General features: G+C 35.7%; 3 protein-coding genes across 4 annotated transcripts; 2 read left to right on the top strand and 1 right to left on the bottom strand.

Annotated features, from left to right (window-relative positions):
* Positions 1-248: 248 nt before the first annotated feature.
* LOC116032353 lies at positions 249-1788 on the bottom strand. The gene has a single exon (XM_031274855.1). It carries the CDS (start codon positions 1499-1501, stop codon positions 842-844), a length of 660 nt encoding a protein of 219 aa, XP_031130715.1. The 5' UTR covers positions 1502-1788; the 3' UTR covers positions 249-841.
* Positions 1789-8420: 6632 nt separating this feature from the next.
* LOC116031811 (40S ribosomal protein S25) lies at positions 8421-10058 on the top strand. Its single transcript, XM_031274120.1, has 4 exons — positions 8421-8542; positions 8639-8713; positions 8856-8990; positions 9753-10058. The coding sequence occupies exons 1-4, from the start codon at positions 8540-8542 to the stop codon at positions 9864-9866; spliced, it is 327 nt and encodes a 108-aa protein (XP_031129980.1). The 5' UTR covers positions 8421-8539; the 3' UTR covers positions 9867-10058.
* Positions 10059-10882: 824 nt separating this feature from the next.
* LOC116032187 (glucose-1-phosphate adenylyltransferase large subunit 1-like) lies at positions 10883-15155 on the top strand. 2 transcript variants are annotated; one of them, XM_031274634.1, is made up of 15 exons: positions 10883-11113; positions 11424-11685; positions 11838-11960; positions 12308-12478; positions 12685-12777; positions 12895-12978; positions 13067-13122; positions 13369-13462; positions 13554-13739; positions 13824-13904; positions 14013-14099; positions 14190-14294; positions 14403-14509; positions 14594-14654; positions 14734-15155. In XM_031274634.1, the coding sequence occupies exons 2-15, from the start codon at positions 11488-11490 to the stop codon at positions 14833-14835; spliced, it is 1548 nt and encodes a 515-aa protein (XP_031130494.1). In that variant the 5' UTR covers positions 10883-11113; positions 11424-11487; the 3' UTR covers positions 14836-15155. The 2 variants fall into 2 exon arrangements, with proteins under 2 accessions (XP_031130494.1, XP_031130495.1); XM_031274635.1 differs by lacking the exon at positions 10883-11113 and adding an exon at positions 11156-11342.
* Positions 15156-15179: the final 24 nt, after the last annotated feature.

Genomic DNA, 15179 nt, shown 5'->3' with positions numbered 1-15179 from the left:
TACATACTAGGGGTAGTGGAAACCAAGGCAAATTTCTTGGTATTTTCTGGGCTAATAATTCATACCAACTGGTCTTCTTTGATTTTTCTTCCCCATTTGCCAATTTCTTGTTTGTCATTGTGTGCATTGACTTCCAACTGAAATCAATAGTCATGGGGAAGAGATCAGAAAGATACAGACAAATCACATACTATTTATAATAAAATATCAGTCTTTATATATAAATTTATAATATATAATATATATTCTTGTGCTAATACATTAGGATTATGCATTCCATGGTTTCCAACTATTTACTACTGTACACATCACATTCCAGACACTCAAAAAAAGAAGATTCACCCAATAATGTTTCTATCATCATGGGCAAGTCTACAGGAAATTCTTGATGCCAAATACTAACATCAGCTTGAGCTGTATAGGAGCTGAGGTAGGATGCCCAACAATCCCCTACCAAAACCTACTTGAATAGGACTATCGGATGCCCGGCCCGGCCCGAAGGTTGTAGGATACCCGCCATAACCCACTTGCACCACGTATCGAATGTCTGAAGGATGACAATATACTGAAGTCGATCTAGAACAACACAACCTCAACCTGGGTAGCTAAACTTTATACGTAATATGTATATATTGATAAAAACTTGTGTGAGATTGTCATATTAGCTAAACTTTATACGTAATATGTATATATTGATAAAAACTTGTGTGAGATTGTCATATTAAGATGGGTGAGATGGCTCACACAAATATTACCCGTATATATTTCTCCGTCTCTTCTGGGAATAGTATTTTCTTTTTATAATTTTTTGGAGGTAAAGAAAAAGAGATCTGATCTATGTTTAAGTTGAACCAAAAGCTGATGAGAACTCTTCTTCCCTCAAAGCCCTTTGTTGCCTTGCAATGAAATCCTCCACTTTCCGCCTAAAATCTTCACTGCTCATTTCTTCAGTCGCCACCTCACTTTTCCGGCGACTCACAGACGTCGCCGACCTCCTCAGTTCCCTCCCAGGCGCTTCCTCGCCGGCGCCGCAGTTTAACCTCTTCAAGTTCTCCGACTGGCTCCTCTGCATTCTCCTTTCTTTGGCATAATATGTACATGCAGTAGTTTGTTTCACCTGTTTCTTAATCTCCCCGTTATAGTTGCTATAAAAGCTCTGATTCTTATCATTCCCAGATTGTTTCATATATTCCTCGTAGAAATCGCCTTTCTCATGTTTTTCCGGAGAATGCCCGGATTGGAGGAACAAGACGATGAATATGACGTTTCCGACGACGAAAACCAACCGGGGACTGATCAAGGCGACGGAGATTCCCCTGAAATACTCGCCGGAGAGTTTGAAAGCAGAAACGTTGAAATGAGCGGAAACCCTACAGATTATGCCTAAAAACACGCAGAATTCAACAAACCGGAACGCGGCGGTGATCATTTCCATCCTCCTAAACCTCTGAATCGCCTTCGCCTTCTCGGCTTTGATGTTCCTAAAGTTGTCTGAACCCATTACAGAAACTTCGAGCGGTTTTTTATCGGATCGGAGACGATGGAAGTTGGCCGGAATGGATCGGAGTGTTTGTGGTTTAATTTCTCACTCGAAAAAAAAAGCGGCTTTGGATCGGAATCCTGTGGATAGCCACTTTGAACGCACAGGAATTATGAGTTTCAGAACTCATAATGAAGAGTAAAGATCATAAAGGGGAATTGAAAGAAATGGAGAAAAAACAGAAGAGAGAAGAAAGAACTTCTGCTTTGCCTCTTGTGCTTCTGCTTCGGAATGGAATGGAAGCACTAGGGAGGCACTTCTATATATAGTGCAAAATAATTATTTTATTTATTTTTCTTCATTCCATTATGCATGGGGCATGTATTATATTTTTCCAAATATACCCTATATGGCCAAAGAATCTTCATTACTTTTAGCCATACGTAATATCTCTCTTAATGGTAACTTTAGAGAGCAGCCCCTATAACAATAATTAAAGATTGAGTTAGCTACATTTTTATAACCTTAGGTTGGTTTATCTTCTTAGCGTTTTTTGTTAGCTAAGGTCACAAAATCTACTTTAAGTATGGTAATGATGGGTAAATATGCACATGTACTAGTCGGTCCGTAAATCACCTGTCCGTCAACGGTCACCCAACCTGTCCGTCGACGGTCACCCAACCGGTCCGTCGGCCGCATGATCGGAAGCAACACACCTTGTGGATTGGAGGCTCACGAGCGTAACAGTTGCTTGATGTGACGACCGACAACTTTTCGGGAACAAGGGATCCGTGTTTTCATCATTTCGAGTAACTCAACCACTTCGAGCAAACCAATGCGCATTTTGCGGAGTGACTGTTCAGCCCATGCAAATATGCCCTCCACTTGCATATCAGACACCATGTGCATAGTGATCCACTTTGTATAAATATAGGGGTCATTCCCCTCACTAGGGGGGACGCATCAATACTACACTAATACACTCGTGATTTGCTCATTCGTCTCTCTGGCTCTTTCCTTGTTATTGTTCGTCACCCGTAGAGCGACATAGCTTCTTACCGCTCAGTCGTTAACCGGTAGACCGACCGATTGACCGGCCGAGCGACATTCTTCACCACACGTAACACACGTATTCGTAGCGTAATCGTAGACCCGTTTACATTTACGCTATCAGGTAAATAAGTAAGGTACATGATAATAAAATGTGCATGTTTTTTGGGTGTACTCGTAATTTTCACCGTCGAACACAATGACTAATATTATAAGCCCCTCTTTGCCGGGGCTGCTCCGTACGTACCTAATGCCAAGGATCAAGCCAATGACCTTTGGTTAAAAATGGATAAGTCCTGGTCACTCAACCACACTACATCTCCCGGTTATGTTGATTGTAATAAGACTACGACTATTAACCAAAAATGAATCAATTTAAATTATACACGACTGATGAGCTCAAATTAAAAAAATAATAGACAATCAAGTTAATTATTCAATTAACTATACACATCATGTTCATTGTATTGATTTACTGTAAAATAGCAGGGATCAACAGTTTCTAGAAGTGTAACAGTGGGGCATTTTAGGTACAGTCTTAGACATGATATTTTGATACTACAAGTAGCTAATTATTTAAATTGAGAATTTGGAATTAGGATAGCATCTCCACCTCAATTATTCAGATAAGGAATCATCCACATATATGCATCCTGAAATGATGATGAGAGTGAGACAGATCAAGAAGTAACCAATTAAGCCTTTGATTATGGAATATTTTATTATGGTGAGATTAGGCCATGCATATATCTCCATAAAAGGGTTAATTTCTATTATGATGTCGAGAACTCAAACCTAGTTAATAACCATAATAAAGAGCATAAAATTCTGCATATATCAAATTAAATGTAATAAAAAACTACTTTAATTTGGAAAGCATGCACTCCATTTGGCTCCAAAGCCTTTCCTTAGTTACTAAGAAAATGTGAAGAAAAGGTCTTCTTCCTTTTCACGTTATAATAATAGATTTGATTTTTCTTTGTTGGGGCCGGGACACACACACCAATCAATAATGGAGGAATGATTTAACGTGGCTATTAAAATCAATTTTGTTTGTTTTTGTCAATTTTTTCCAAAAAAAGTTTGAATCCCTAAACCTCAAATGTCAGAACATTCAGAAGGATGTAAATCATGGTAACTCAGTTGAACACAGAGGCTAAATCGTTGTTTACTGCGTACAAGGAGCCCCTCACTTTGAGAGGTTGTCCCCAGTGGCGGATCCAGAAAGTTTTCTCAGTGGGGGCCAAATATAAACTAACAAGATATTTTGAAAAAAAAAAAATACTTAGAGATCGAGTCATAAATATTGTTAATTAGAGATGAAAAATCAAAATACATCAAGATAAAAAATATTTTAAACAAAATATAAAACATATAGAGTAATTAAGTAGATAAAATAGTTTGAATAGAAAACACATTATAAATCACTCATCTGACTATTAATATTAATAAGAAAAAAAAAAGGAAAAAGAGATAAGAAGTCACAATGTTACAAATAAAAAATTCAATTAGAACTCTCACTATTAATATTAAAAAATGATAAAAACAAAATTTCACTCATCTCATTATAAATATTAAGAAATAAAAAAAAACTCACAATATTATAAATAAAAAATTCAATTAGAATTATCACTATTGATATTAAAAAAATTGAAAACAAAATTCAATGCTAATGCTATAGGCTCGAACAATATACACTGAAATCTCACTATGGATACTAAAATTTAAAAAAAAAAAAAAAACTGAAAACAAAATTCAATGCTAATGCTATAGGCTCGAACAATATACACTGAAATCTCACTATGGATACTAAAATTTAAAAAAAAAAAAAACTGAAAACAAAATTCAATGCTAATGCTATAGGCTCGAACAATATACACTGAAATCTCACTATGGATACTAAAATTTTTAAAAACAAAATTCAATGCTAATGGCAGGATTTAACAATTGATCATTTCATTTTGTATCAGTGAAGCCTTACCATCTAAGCAAATTAACATTTGTGTAAATATTGATATACTTAGTATATATACTATAAATATGGGGTGGGGGGTGGGGGCAGCTGCCCCCACTGCCCCCATGCTGGATCCGCCATTAGTTGTCCCCATATTGCTACTGGTGAGACTCGATCTCAGATCTTTCTTCTCAAATTTTACCCATATATGTGACCAACTAAAGGAAGATCAGATAAATAAAACATTATTCTCGTATTAAAGAATTATGAGTTTGATTTTTGTCAACTTTTTTTCAATCTATCCAGCCTATCACATGGTATTTGGTAACATACATCTCCGATGTAGTTTATGCGGCTAATACATATAAATAATACTTACTCGGCGCACTTTTTTATATAGTAATGGTTACGAGTTTTTTTCATTATAAAAAAATTATTTGTTTTTATTTGTAAAATGGCCCCACTAACTTTTACGATTTTTTTTTTTTAAATTCAAGTTCCTAAACTATTATACTTAAGCCCCACACTTGGTCTTTCAGTCTTCCACTTAGCACTAAATTATTGTCTATTGAGTTGGACCCATTCAATGCCGGTGAGTATATTTCATGTGACTTTTAAATGCTTTTATTTATTACAAGCACTACCACAATAATTTCCTTTTTCTCTCTTTTTTTTTTTAAATAATTTTTAAATAAAAACAAAAAACTTTTACTACTCCTTTGTCACTTTACTTACACAAAACTTCATAACTAAATTATAGTATAGTATCTTGATAACAATTATCAAAATAAAGTGACTAAACTTGGTCAAAGTATATTGAACAAATACTACCTTATAATAGAGTCGATAGTTCTAAAAGAACTTGGTCAAAGTGAGATCAATCAAATGAGATTGACTCAAGTTCTACTTGAAGAATTAATCCAACAAAACCCAATGAATTGGAGCTATCAAGGGGTGTTAACTGTTATTACATTCAAAAACTCGAGAAGTCAATTGATTTGTGGGTACCAACAAATTATTATGCTCTAATTTTAAAAAAGCAAACATTTGTAACACCAACTTTACTAGGAAAAAAAAGAAGAAATAATATGGGCCAGGTAAAGTGGGTTGAAAGATTGATGAGTTAGTAATGGATTTTGTATATGAATCTTTATATATGTCATATATAATAAAGTCTGCCATTGATTCATACTAAAGAGTGGTTGATGACTTTATTTCTAAATGCCTTTTTGCCTCACTTCCCATTTATTTTTATAGTAAAGTATTGTCACTTGAGTGGAATTTGTTACTTGATTGTGTGATTTTGTGTTAAAGGTCTATTCTTCCGCAACAAGTAGAAAATGGAGCACATTTGATGGCTTCGAATCAATTTTTGGTAGCTTATGATTCCACTCAAGGAGGGAGAGGAGCAGCGGAGCACACAATGGAGCAAGAAACAAAGAAAAAGCTGGAAAATGAAGGGAAACGGCCTGTGACACGGCCATGTCCATGGCCGTTTTAGTCCGGCCCAGAAACGAAAAAGTCACAGACCAAAACGGCCTATGACACAGCCGTGTCCCTGCCCGTTTCTGTCTGTACTGTTCTGTTTATGCGCGTTTTTGCTGTATTTTTGTGACATTCCGAACCCTAGCTAGTTTAGACTCTCTCTCTAATATTTCCATAGCCACTTTTAGCTTAGAATAGCCTAGATTTACATTGTAGAACATTTTGCAAGCATCTTTTGGTGGATTTGGAAGGGATTCCAACAACATTTCTTCATCATTAATAGTAAAACTCTTATTTTCTTCTCTCCATCTTGTTTTTATATATATTGCTTAGTTATGTTTTCTTTGTTGAATCTTGCTATGTTTACCATTAATATGAGTGAGTAGTCTTATATATGGGTTAGATTAGGTGTTTATTACTTCTATTGATGCTTGTTATGTAATTATTGCATAAAAGGGGATGAACACCCATTTAGGGTTCTTGAGTTTGAATTGGGTTTATTTCTATCTTTCAATGATTAGTGTACAATGATTGTTGTTTGTCTTTGGAAAGTCTTTCATTTCAATGGAAGTTGGATGGAAGATTTAAGCCAACCTAATCTCAAACCCATTTTCTCTTCTATGGAAATAGGGGTAGGTTTGGGGCTAAATAGCTTTTGTTCTTCAAGAACTTAGGTTGGTTCACCATGGAAATGGGACAACCTTTGTTTTAATCCTTGGGAACTTGGATTTCTCCGTGCTAGCCTTAAGAACCTAGGGTCATTGTTCATCCCCCAATCCTAGTGTTAATGCATCAATAGAGTAATTCACCTAATTTAACCCATCTTTCCCAAATAGTATTTCGCACCTAGTTTAATTGCGTCTTTCCCTTATATCCAAAATTTCAAAAATACATTAGCTAAATCCAAAACCAAAATATGTTTTGCTTGGATCCTTACGGGTTTCAAGACCTTGGTGACTAGAGTTTAGGTGATTACTCCTTACGTGCCATAAAATTCAATCCCCGTGATTCGACTTTACACCCATTTTCACACTCCCGCTCACACCGCATCAGTGGTCCATAATAACCATATTCTTTGTGGAAAAATATAGTCAATTTTGTACAATAAGATCACAAATTTTATTTTTGTCAACGCCCTCTCTGTTGAGCTTATCACATTAAGTCTTTTTAGTGCATACTTTCAAATAGTTGTTACGAGTTTTTTTCATCACCCAATGTATATATCAATTTCAAAGATTTGAAAATGAACTAAATATAATTAAGTATTATTGGTTAAAAGTGGTTAGGTTTTGGGTCCACTGCAATAACCAATAACCAAATTCATTGAATGGTTAGGCCTTATAACTCAGATTTCTGGGCTCCATTTGCTTGCACGTTTATGTTATCCAACTATAACTCAATAACAGCACTATGAGCAATAACTAAATGTCTTAACTAATTTTTAAAAATGATTATTCTTTTAAATATGTACTTATAGGGTCTTAGTGCAAAATTAATGGTGCTTTTGAGATACACATAAAATAACGAATAACATTGAACAATAGCACTTACTTTTTTGTCTATGTTAAACTAATAACTCAAACATCATTAATTAATTTTGTAAATTTGATTATATAATATTACATAAAATTTAAAAATTAATTTTATCTCTACCAAAGGGCGTTGATAATAAGCAAACTCGTGACTTTGTAGCACAAGAATCATACTATATATAGTCACTCAACCACACCTTTTTTAATTATAATTCTTTTCAGGGATGGCTGATTCTATGACACGAGGGGTACAAATTCCATATGCTTCGTTGAACTAACAGACCAAAATGACAAAGAAAAAAGTTAGACAAATCTTCATGCATGGCATGAGTAATGTGCTTTGGTTTTGATCATATGCACACGGTATAACACGGTGGAATAAGATCATTTTGAGTTGGATGCCACTCTTTGTCCCATACATGCTCTTCTATTTTATTACCAATTAGCTTTTCCAAGAATATTCATTAATCCTAATTATTATTATAATATAATATGCCATCCCTCCTTTTTTTTTTTTTCATGACAAGAAAAACTTGCCGTCATTATTTAAAGGTGTGTACTCAGTTAATGTGACTCTTGTGTAATAATCCAAAAATTACACATGACAGATAAACCACACTTAAAAAAATTATGTGCGATAGATTCGATCTAGAAGGTGTTGAGAATAATAGTTTTGTGACATTCTTCTATTGTATCAAGATTTATCAATAAAAAAAGAAAAAGAAAAAAAAAAGCATAGTTAACAAGCCCAATAATGGAGCTTGTGACTTGGGCTTTCTTGAGTGTTGCAGGCTTCAGCTATTTCTTGGATTATGCCTTAATAAATGACGAGATTTTTGGGTTTTACAGGCCCAAATATTTTCCGATAGCCCAAAACTCGACCATTTTAGGCCCTGTGAGGTTCAGCTTAAATGCCAAGAGGTGATAAAACCCTAGTTTCTTCGATTGGCCTTCGAAGCTCGGAGCACAGCATACTTCCGAAGACCTCTCTGCCTCAACCTCCGCCGTTCGTCGTCCTCCTCACCGCCTCAAACCTCCATGGTACGTTTATACGCTTCTCTTCAACTCGATTGATCTATCTGTATTCTTGGGGATCGATATTTGCAGTTCTATAATGGTGAGCGCTTGTTATTGTAGGCGCCGAAGAAGGAAAAGGCTCCACCTCCGTCCTCGAAGCCCGCCAAGTCCGGCGGTGGCAAGCAGAAGAAGAAGGTCATCTTCCTATACCTCTACCTCTATCTCAATCTGTATTGTATACTCTGCATTTATTATAGTTTCTAATTCTATGAAATAGGTGAATCTGGAGGGATGAGTATATTGTTTTTGAGTGTGTATTGTTTTTGTGAATATGCAGAAGTGGAGCAAGGGAAAGCAAAAGGAAAAGGTTAACAACATGGTGCTTTTCGACAAGGCCACCTACGAGAAGCTGCTCTCTGAAGCCCCTAAATACAAGCTTATCACCCCCTCCGTCCTATCCGACCGTCTCAGGGTACATATTATATGCTTTAATGATTCACTCATTGTTTTTAGGTGATTGGTGTTAGATCCGATGTGCTAATGCCCCTTGCTAAAGTTTAAGCTTTTCTGAGTTTGCTTAGTTCTGATTAGTATTGCTCAGAGTTGATTAGTGAAATTGGTAATAATAGACTCCAATAGTTGTTGAGTTGGAAGCTCTGTGAAAAAATGATTTCTTGCATTAACAGTTTAACACCAACCAGAGCTCTAAAATTGCACTATTAAACTATGAAATATTGGTTTCAGATACAATTAGAAGTTCAAAGCAATGGTCTTTTCAATGTTTGTCTAATTTGTTATGTTTTCAAGTTGATGCATTGCATGCTCACTAATATACTAACAGTTTCTCGCATATAATTGAATATATGGTGAGGCTATAACGAATTTCCTTTGACAAGGACTTGAGGAAATTCTGTTCCAAATGGCATTGTTAACTGTCTAGTTAGATGGCTTATAAGCAATTTGAAATGTAATACAATCAGCTTTTTTACGTATGATGCACCTAAACTCTCAAATGTGAGCATTTCTTCTCAAGAAAACTTGTGTACATGTTTCTCTTTCGTATCTTTTCCTATGTTCTCGTTTTTGTGTGACCTAGTAGTCTGATGTTACTTTTTCCATTTCTCCTTCTTTTTCTTTTTTTGTGTTACCTAGTTGTCTTATGTTACATTTTCCATTTCTCCTAGTCATTTACTGATGGTATGATCCCTTTTCCTTCTGACAACAAAAATTGCAGATAAGTGGTTCACTTGCTAGAAGGGCAATCAGAGAATTGATGGCCAGAGGCTTGATCAGGATGGTGTCAGCTCATGCCAGCCAGCAGATATACACTAGAGCAACCAATACCTAAGTTTTGGACTTTTAGTTGAATAGAGGGCTCATGCATGAGTTCTCTCTTATTAGACTCTATCTATTGTGTTTTCAGTTAGCATTTGTCTTCTCATTTTCACAAATGTGGAGTTACCAAGATTTTGTTGCTACTTCGAGCAAATGGATTTCTTCAAGTTTAATATTCAAGTCATTTCATGCTCCTTAATATCGATTTATTGGCATTCTAATTCCCCCCCTTCTAGCTACTGCTTTGCCTTTTCACAACAATAATAATCATACAAATATGAGAAAATTATAATTTTTGTCCCAAGACAAGTTGCAGGAGTATAATTTAAAGATGGAAATCAAATTTTTTATCATTTTAATTAATATCTATAAGCATGATGAAACAATCTTCACTTCTACTGTATCAGCATAAGCTTCACAAGTATATATATATATATATATATATATATATATTTTAAAACACTTCACAAGTATATATGATTTTGTAGTATTTCTTAATAATTATTTTCTCAATCTAGTGAAACACAAAGAGTCAATATTGTGAGCCATTTCATGTCAACAAATCACCAAATTAGGCCACTTTGTATCACAAGATTAGACCATTTTGTGCCACCAGATTACACAATTATTGACATATATATCAATATATAGTCTAATATATGTTAAAATTGAACTAATTTGGCATCTCGTCTCTTGACATTTTAGACATAAGTGAAACTTAATGTATAAAAATAATAATAAAACTAGTCATTTGAACTCGATCTGAGCTACAGACAACCTAATTTGGTAGTCATCCAAAAACTATTATCCGGCACAAATGCACAATTGCACAAACCATGATCTCTACTGTACTGTATAACTACTCCGCGTTATACACTATATATATTTTTGTTTTTTTTGTATTGCATGAAGTGACACGTGTTCGGCTTTAACGGCCTTGGCTGTCCAAATCTCTGAAGAAGCCTAGTAACGTGGCATTAAAGTTTATAGAAGAGCCATTTTAGCGGTATTGGGATCGGAGTATAAAGAAAGTATCAGTCTCTAGAGAGAGAGAGAGAGAGAAGATCACTATCACTCTATCAGATTTCTAGTCATTATGATTATGGAGTACTTTTGCCAGTAAGGGGAAACTATATACACCAAAGCAGTAACATTTCCCGTGAGAAACTCACCCACCACCGCCATTGTCACCTTCCATTCACGCACTTTGATCAGTCCCAAGAAAAAAAAACAACTTTTTTTCCTTGATTCTCAGTTCGGGTAACTAGGAAATTTTACTTTATTGCTCATTGCTAATTCCTATGATCTGGGCTTTTATAAAAAATCAAGTCTTGTCCCTCTATTCTCGTACAAGATCTTTCCAAAACTTTATCTTGGGGCTACTGGAACATGATTTCATGATTTAATATTTTTTTTACTGTATATAGCTTCGTATATGCTAGCTTTGGTACTATACTCTGTGTAGTTTATACTTTTCTTGGTTGCTTAGGTTAGTGTTCTGTTGACTCTACTTTACTCGGTTTAGCAAAAAATTTGCTTCATTTTAACGTTCTGGTTTTCATTTGTTTAGAAAAAAATTAGCATAAACTGGGAGGTGTAATTTCTTGGTTGGATGTTATAGAGAGTGAACTGTGATGGATGCCTATTGTGCAACTTTGAAATCCACCACTCACTTGCCAAGGGAGAGTGAGTTATGGGGGAAGAGGATGCTAAAGAATAGTGTTTTGGTGAACCAGTTTGGAAAAAGTTTGAAACTTGAAAGAAATGGAAGGAAGATTAAGCCTGGGGTTGCTTTCTCTGTTCTCACTAGAGAAACTGGGAAAGAGACTCTGGTAAGTTTGATCAGTTTTGGTTGTGGTTTTTGGTGTTCTAGCCTGTTTATATTAATGGTGATGCATTCTTCTTCAAGTCAGTGTTTGTTTGCCCTTGGAGAAATTCTTGATCTTGTGATTTGCTGTGTTTGTTGAATGAATTTGTGATTTAGACTGTAGAAGCTCCAAGACTGGAGAGAGTCAGGGCAAACCCTAAAAATGTGGCTGCAATCATACTGGGAGGGGGTGCAGGGACACAACTATTTCCACTTACCAACAGAGCTGCAACACCTGCTGTAAGGATTTTCTTACTGTGCTGATCTTGCTTCTTTATATATATATATATATATATATATATAGGGATCAAATGAGAATTACTCTTGTTTGAATTTCGAACTACATATTGTGTGTATCTTGTAATGTCTGATTGTGTATTTACGGATAATTGATTGTGCACTTGAAAACAAGCATTTCTGTAATTACGATTATGCATCTTGTAAGGCCTGATTGTGCATTTTAATACTTTTTTATAATTATGATGGTATAACTAATTGTGTATTAAATGGATCAAGTGAAAAAAAACATGGTTTGCTTGTGTATTGCTGTTTCAAAGAACTGATTTTGTTAGGGGTGTGATCTGCAGGTTCCCGTTGGAGGATGCTATAGGATGATAGACATCCCGATGAGCAACTGCATCAACAGTGGAATTAACAAGATCTTCGTGTTGACTCAATTCAATTCCGCCTCTCTCAACCGCCACATCGCCCGTACCTACTTTGGCAATGGTGTGAGCTTTGGAGATGGATTTGTCGAGGTTGGAACCAGTAGCTATAATTGCTCTCTGCAACCTAGAATAGAAACTGTAGTTGTGTTGGTTAAGGTTTAGTATACATACAATAATAATGTATGGTTAACAAGAAATGAAATTTTTTCTTTATTGGAGAAGATGAAAACAAGGAATTTATACCATACGATTTTTATTGTTTAGCAATTGAGTGACAAACGTGTGTGTGTTTATAGGTTTTAGCAGCAACTCAGACATCGGGAGAAACAGGGATGAAATGGTTTCAAGGACCTGCAGATGCTGTTAGGAAATTTACATGGGTATTTGAGGTGCTGCATCTAAAACTTTATTTCATATGATTTTTTTGTTTTTTTTTTTTAAATGTTAATGTTTAACACAGTTATAAGGATATATTTCATCCATAGAATTGCAACTAATTCTTGCAGGATGCGAAGAATAAGGACATAGAGAATATACTTATTCTGTCTGGCGATCAGCTTTACCGAATGGATTACATGGACTTGGTTCAGGTTTCTTGATTTCAAATTATGAAGTAGGCAGTTTCCTATTCGATACTGTAAAGGGCTAATTGACATTTCTTTTTCATTTCTCTAACAGAACCACCTTGACCGCAATTCTGATGTTACTCTTTCTTGCGCACCTGTTGGGGATAGGTATGAAACTTACAGGCTTACAGCTGAGATGATAGATTTCTAGTAGCTAGATTAGAAGTTTATTGTTTCGAGACTCGTAAAGTTCATAACTTTACTTTCAATATTGCAAATATTGCACTGGAATTAACAAGAGGGGAGAGATAAATATCTCATCTATGAAGTTCCATTAGGAGGAAATCAGTAGCCTTTTTTCCAATTCTCGTGTTTGTTTTGTATTGTCTATCAAATTGGGTTTTTACTTTTCAGCCGAGCAGTAGACTTTGGGCTGGTGAAAATTGACCACAGAGGCAAAGTTGTCCAGTTTCAAGAAAAACCGAAAGGTGCTGATCTAGAAGCAATGGTAGGCACACAACACCTTGAATCCTTTATTCTTCAGGTTACCCTTTTGAGGGATACTTAATTGATTTTATATTCGTTCAATTGTATTGTAGCAAGTAGATACTACTCGCCTGGGATTGTCTCCCGAAGATGCCAAGAGAAATCCTTATATTGCTTCGATGGGGTTATATGTATTTAGGAGAGATCTTTTGTTGAATCTCCTACGTTGGATATATCCCACCGCCAATGACTTTGGCTCTGAAATCATTCCCGCAGTTATCACAGAGCACAATGTTCAAGTAGGAAACATCGTTCGACTCATATAGTCATATCCATATTTACTTGTATCCTTCATTTTACGAATTGGTAGTATATTTGTGCAGGCTTACTTCTTCAAAGACTACTGGGAAGACATTGGAACAATAAAAACTTTCTACGATGCTAACTTGGCCCTCGCTGAAGAGGTTTTCTCCATTTTCTCGTTTAATATGCTTTTGCTATAAATTATGGAACATAATTATGGAATATATGCTTGTGAGTTGTGAACATAAGTAAATGGTTGTTTGTTGCAGTTTCCAAAGTTCGAATTCTATGATCCAAAGACGCCTTTCTATACGTCTCCTCGATTCCTACCACCAACCAAAATTGATAACTGCAAGGTAAGCCCTTGAGTGGAATGTCTTCTACGATCTACACTCATTCGAGGCCTCGAGGGCATGAACCTTAAACGCTGTTATGTGTTGTTGCAGATCAAAGACGCGATAATCTCTCACGGGTGTTTCTTGCGGGAGTGTATTGTGGAACACTCGATTGTTGGCGAGAGGTCACGGTTAGATTTCGGTGTTGAGCTGAAGGTTAGCACATTTCCCACCTCGGTCTCTCTTAACTAATGATGTTCTATTCTAATGGACTGCAAAGATGGTTTTATGAAATCTCGGTTTACTATTTCATTGCCCTTTCAGGATACGTTAATGATGGGGGCAGATTATTACGAAACAGAATCCGAAATTGCATCTCTTCTGGCTGATGGAAAAGTGCCAATAGGGATTGGACAGAACACAAAAATTAGGTAATTCAACAACAACATTAATCATAGTTTTCGTGTTGGCTTGAATTGATAATATTTGCTTTACTAATACTAGAATTTTTCCAGCAACTGCATTATTGACAAGAATGTAAGGATAGGGAAAGATGTCATTATCACGAACAAAGACGTGAGTTTATATTCCTGCACGCATATTGTTAGTCGAATAAAATGCAAACGCTTGTTATTTAATGGATGTCGTTTTTCAGGGAGTTGAAGAAGCAGATCGGCCCGAGGAAGGGTTCTACATTAGGTCCGGGATTCCGGTTATAATGGAGAAAGCAGTGATCAAAGATGGAATAGTTATATAATGAGAGCAGAGCAGCCAAACATGGTTGGAGAAACATATGCAGAGAATTATGTTTCCATCTAGGATAGCTGAGGTTTTTCATCTCCGGAAAACCAGGTTTTGTGCATTCTTTCCAGTGTACAAGTGCAAGTCAGATATATGGTTTTCTCTTTCTTTTTGGTTGTAAAATTATCCAAATTTATATCAAGAATAATCCAGGAGCTAAAGGCCTGAGCTATACTCATAAAATGTAGCATCACCCCCCTCTCCCTTTGGTCGAGCAATTTCATACCTTCTATGAACTCTACTTATTATTCAAACAGAAATCTCACCTTCTATGAACTCTACTTATTATTCAAACAGAAA

Source organism: Ipomoea triloba, chromosome 10 (genome assembly GCF_003576645.1).
Source record: "Ipomoea triloba cultivar NCNSP0323 chromosome 10, ASM357664v1".
Classification (NCBI taxonomy): domain Eukaryota; kingdom Viridiplantae; phylum Streptophyta; class Magnoliopsida; order Solanales; family Convolvulaceae; genus Ipomoea; species Ipomoea triloba.
This window is presented reverse-complemented; position numbering and strand designations above follow the sequence as displayed.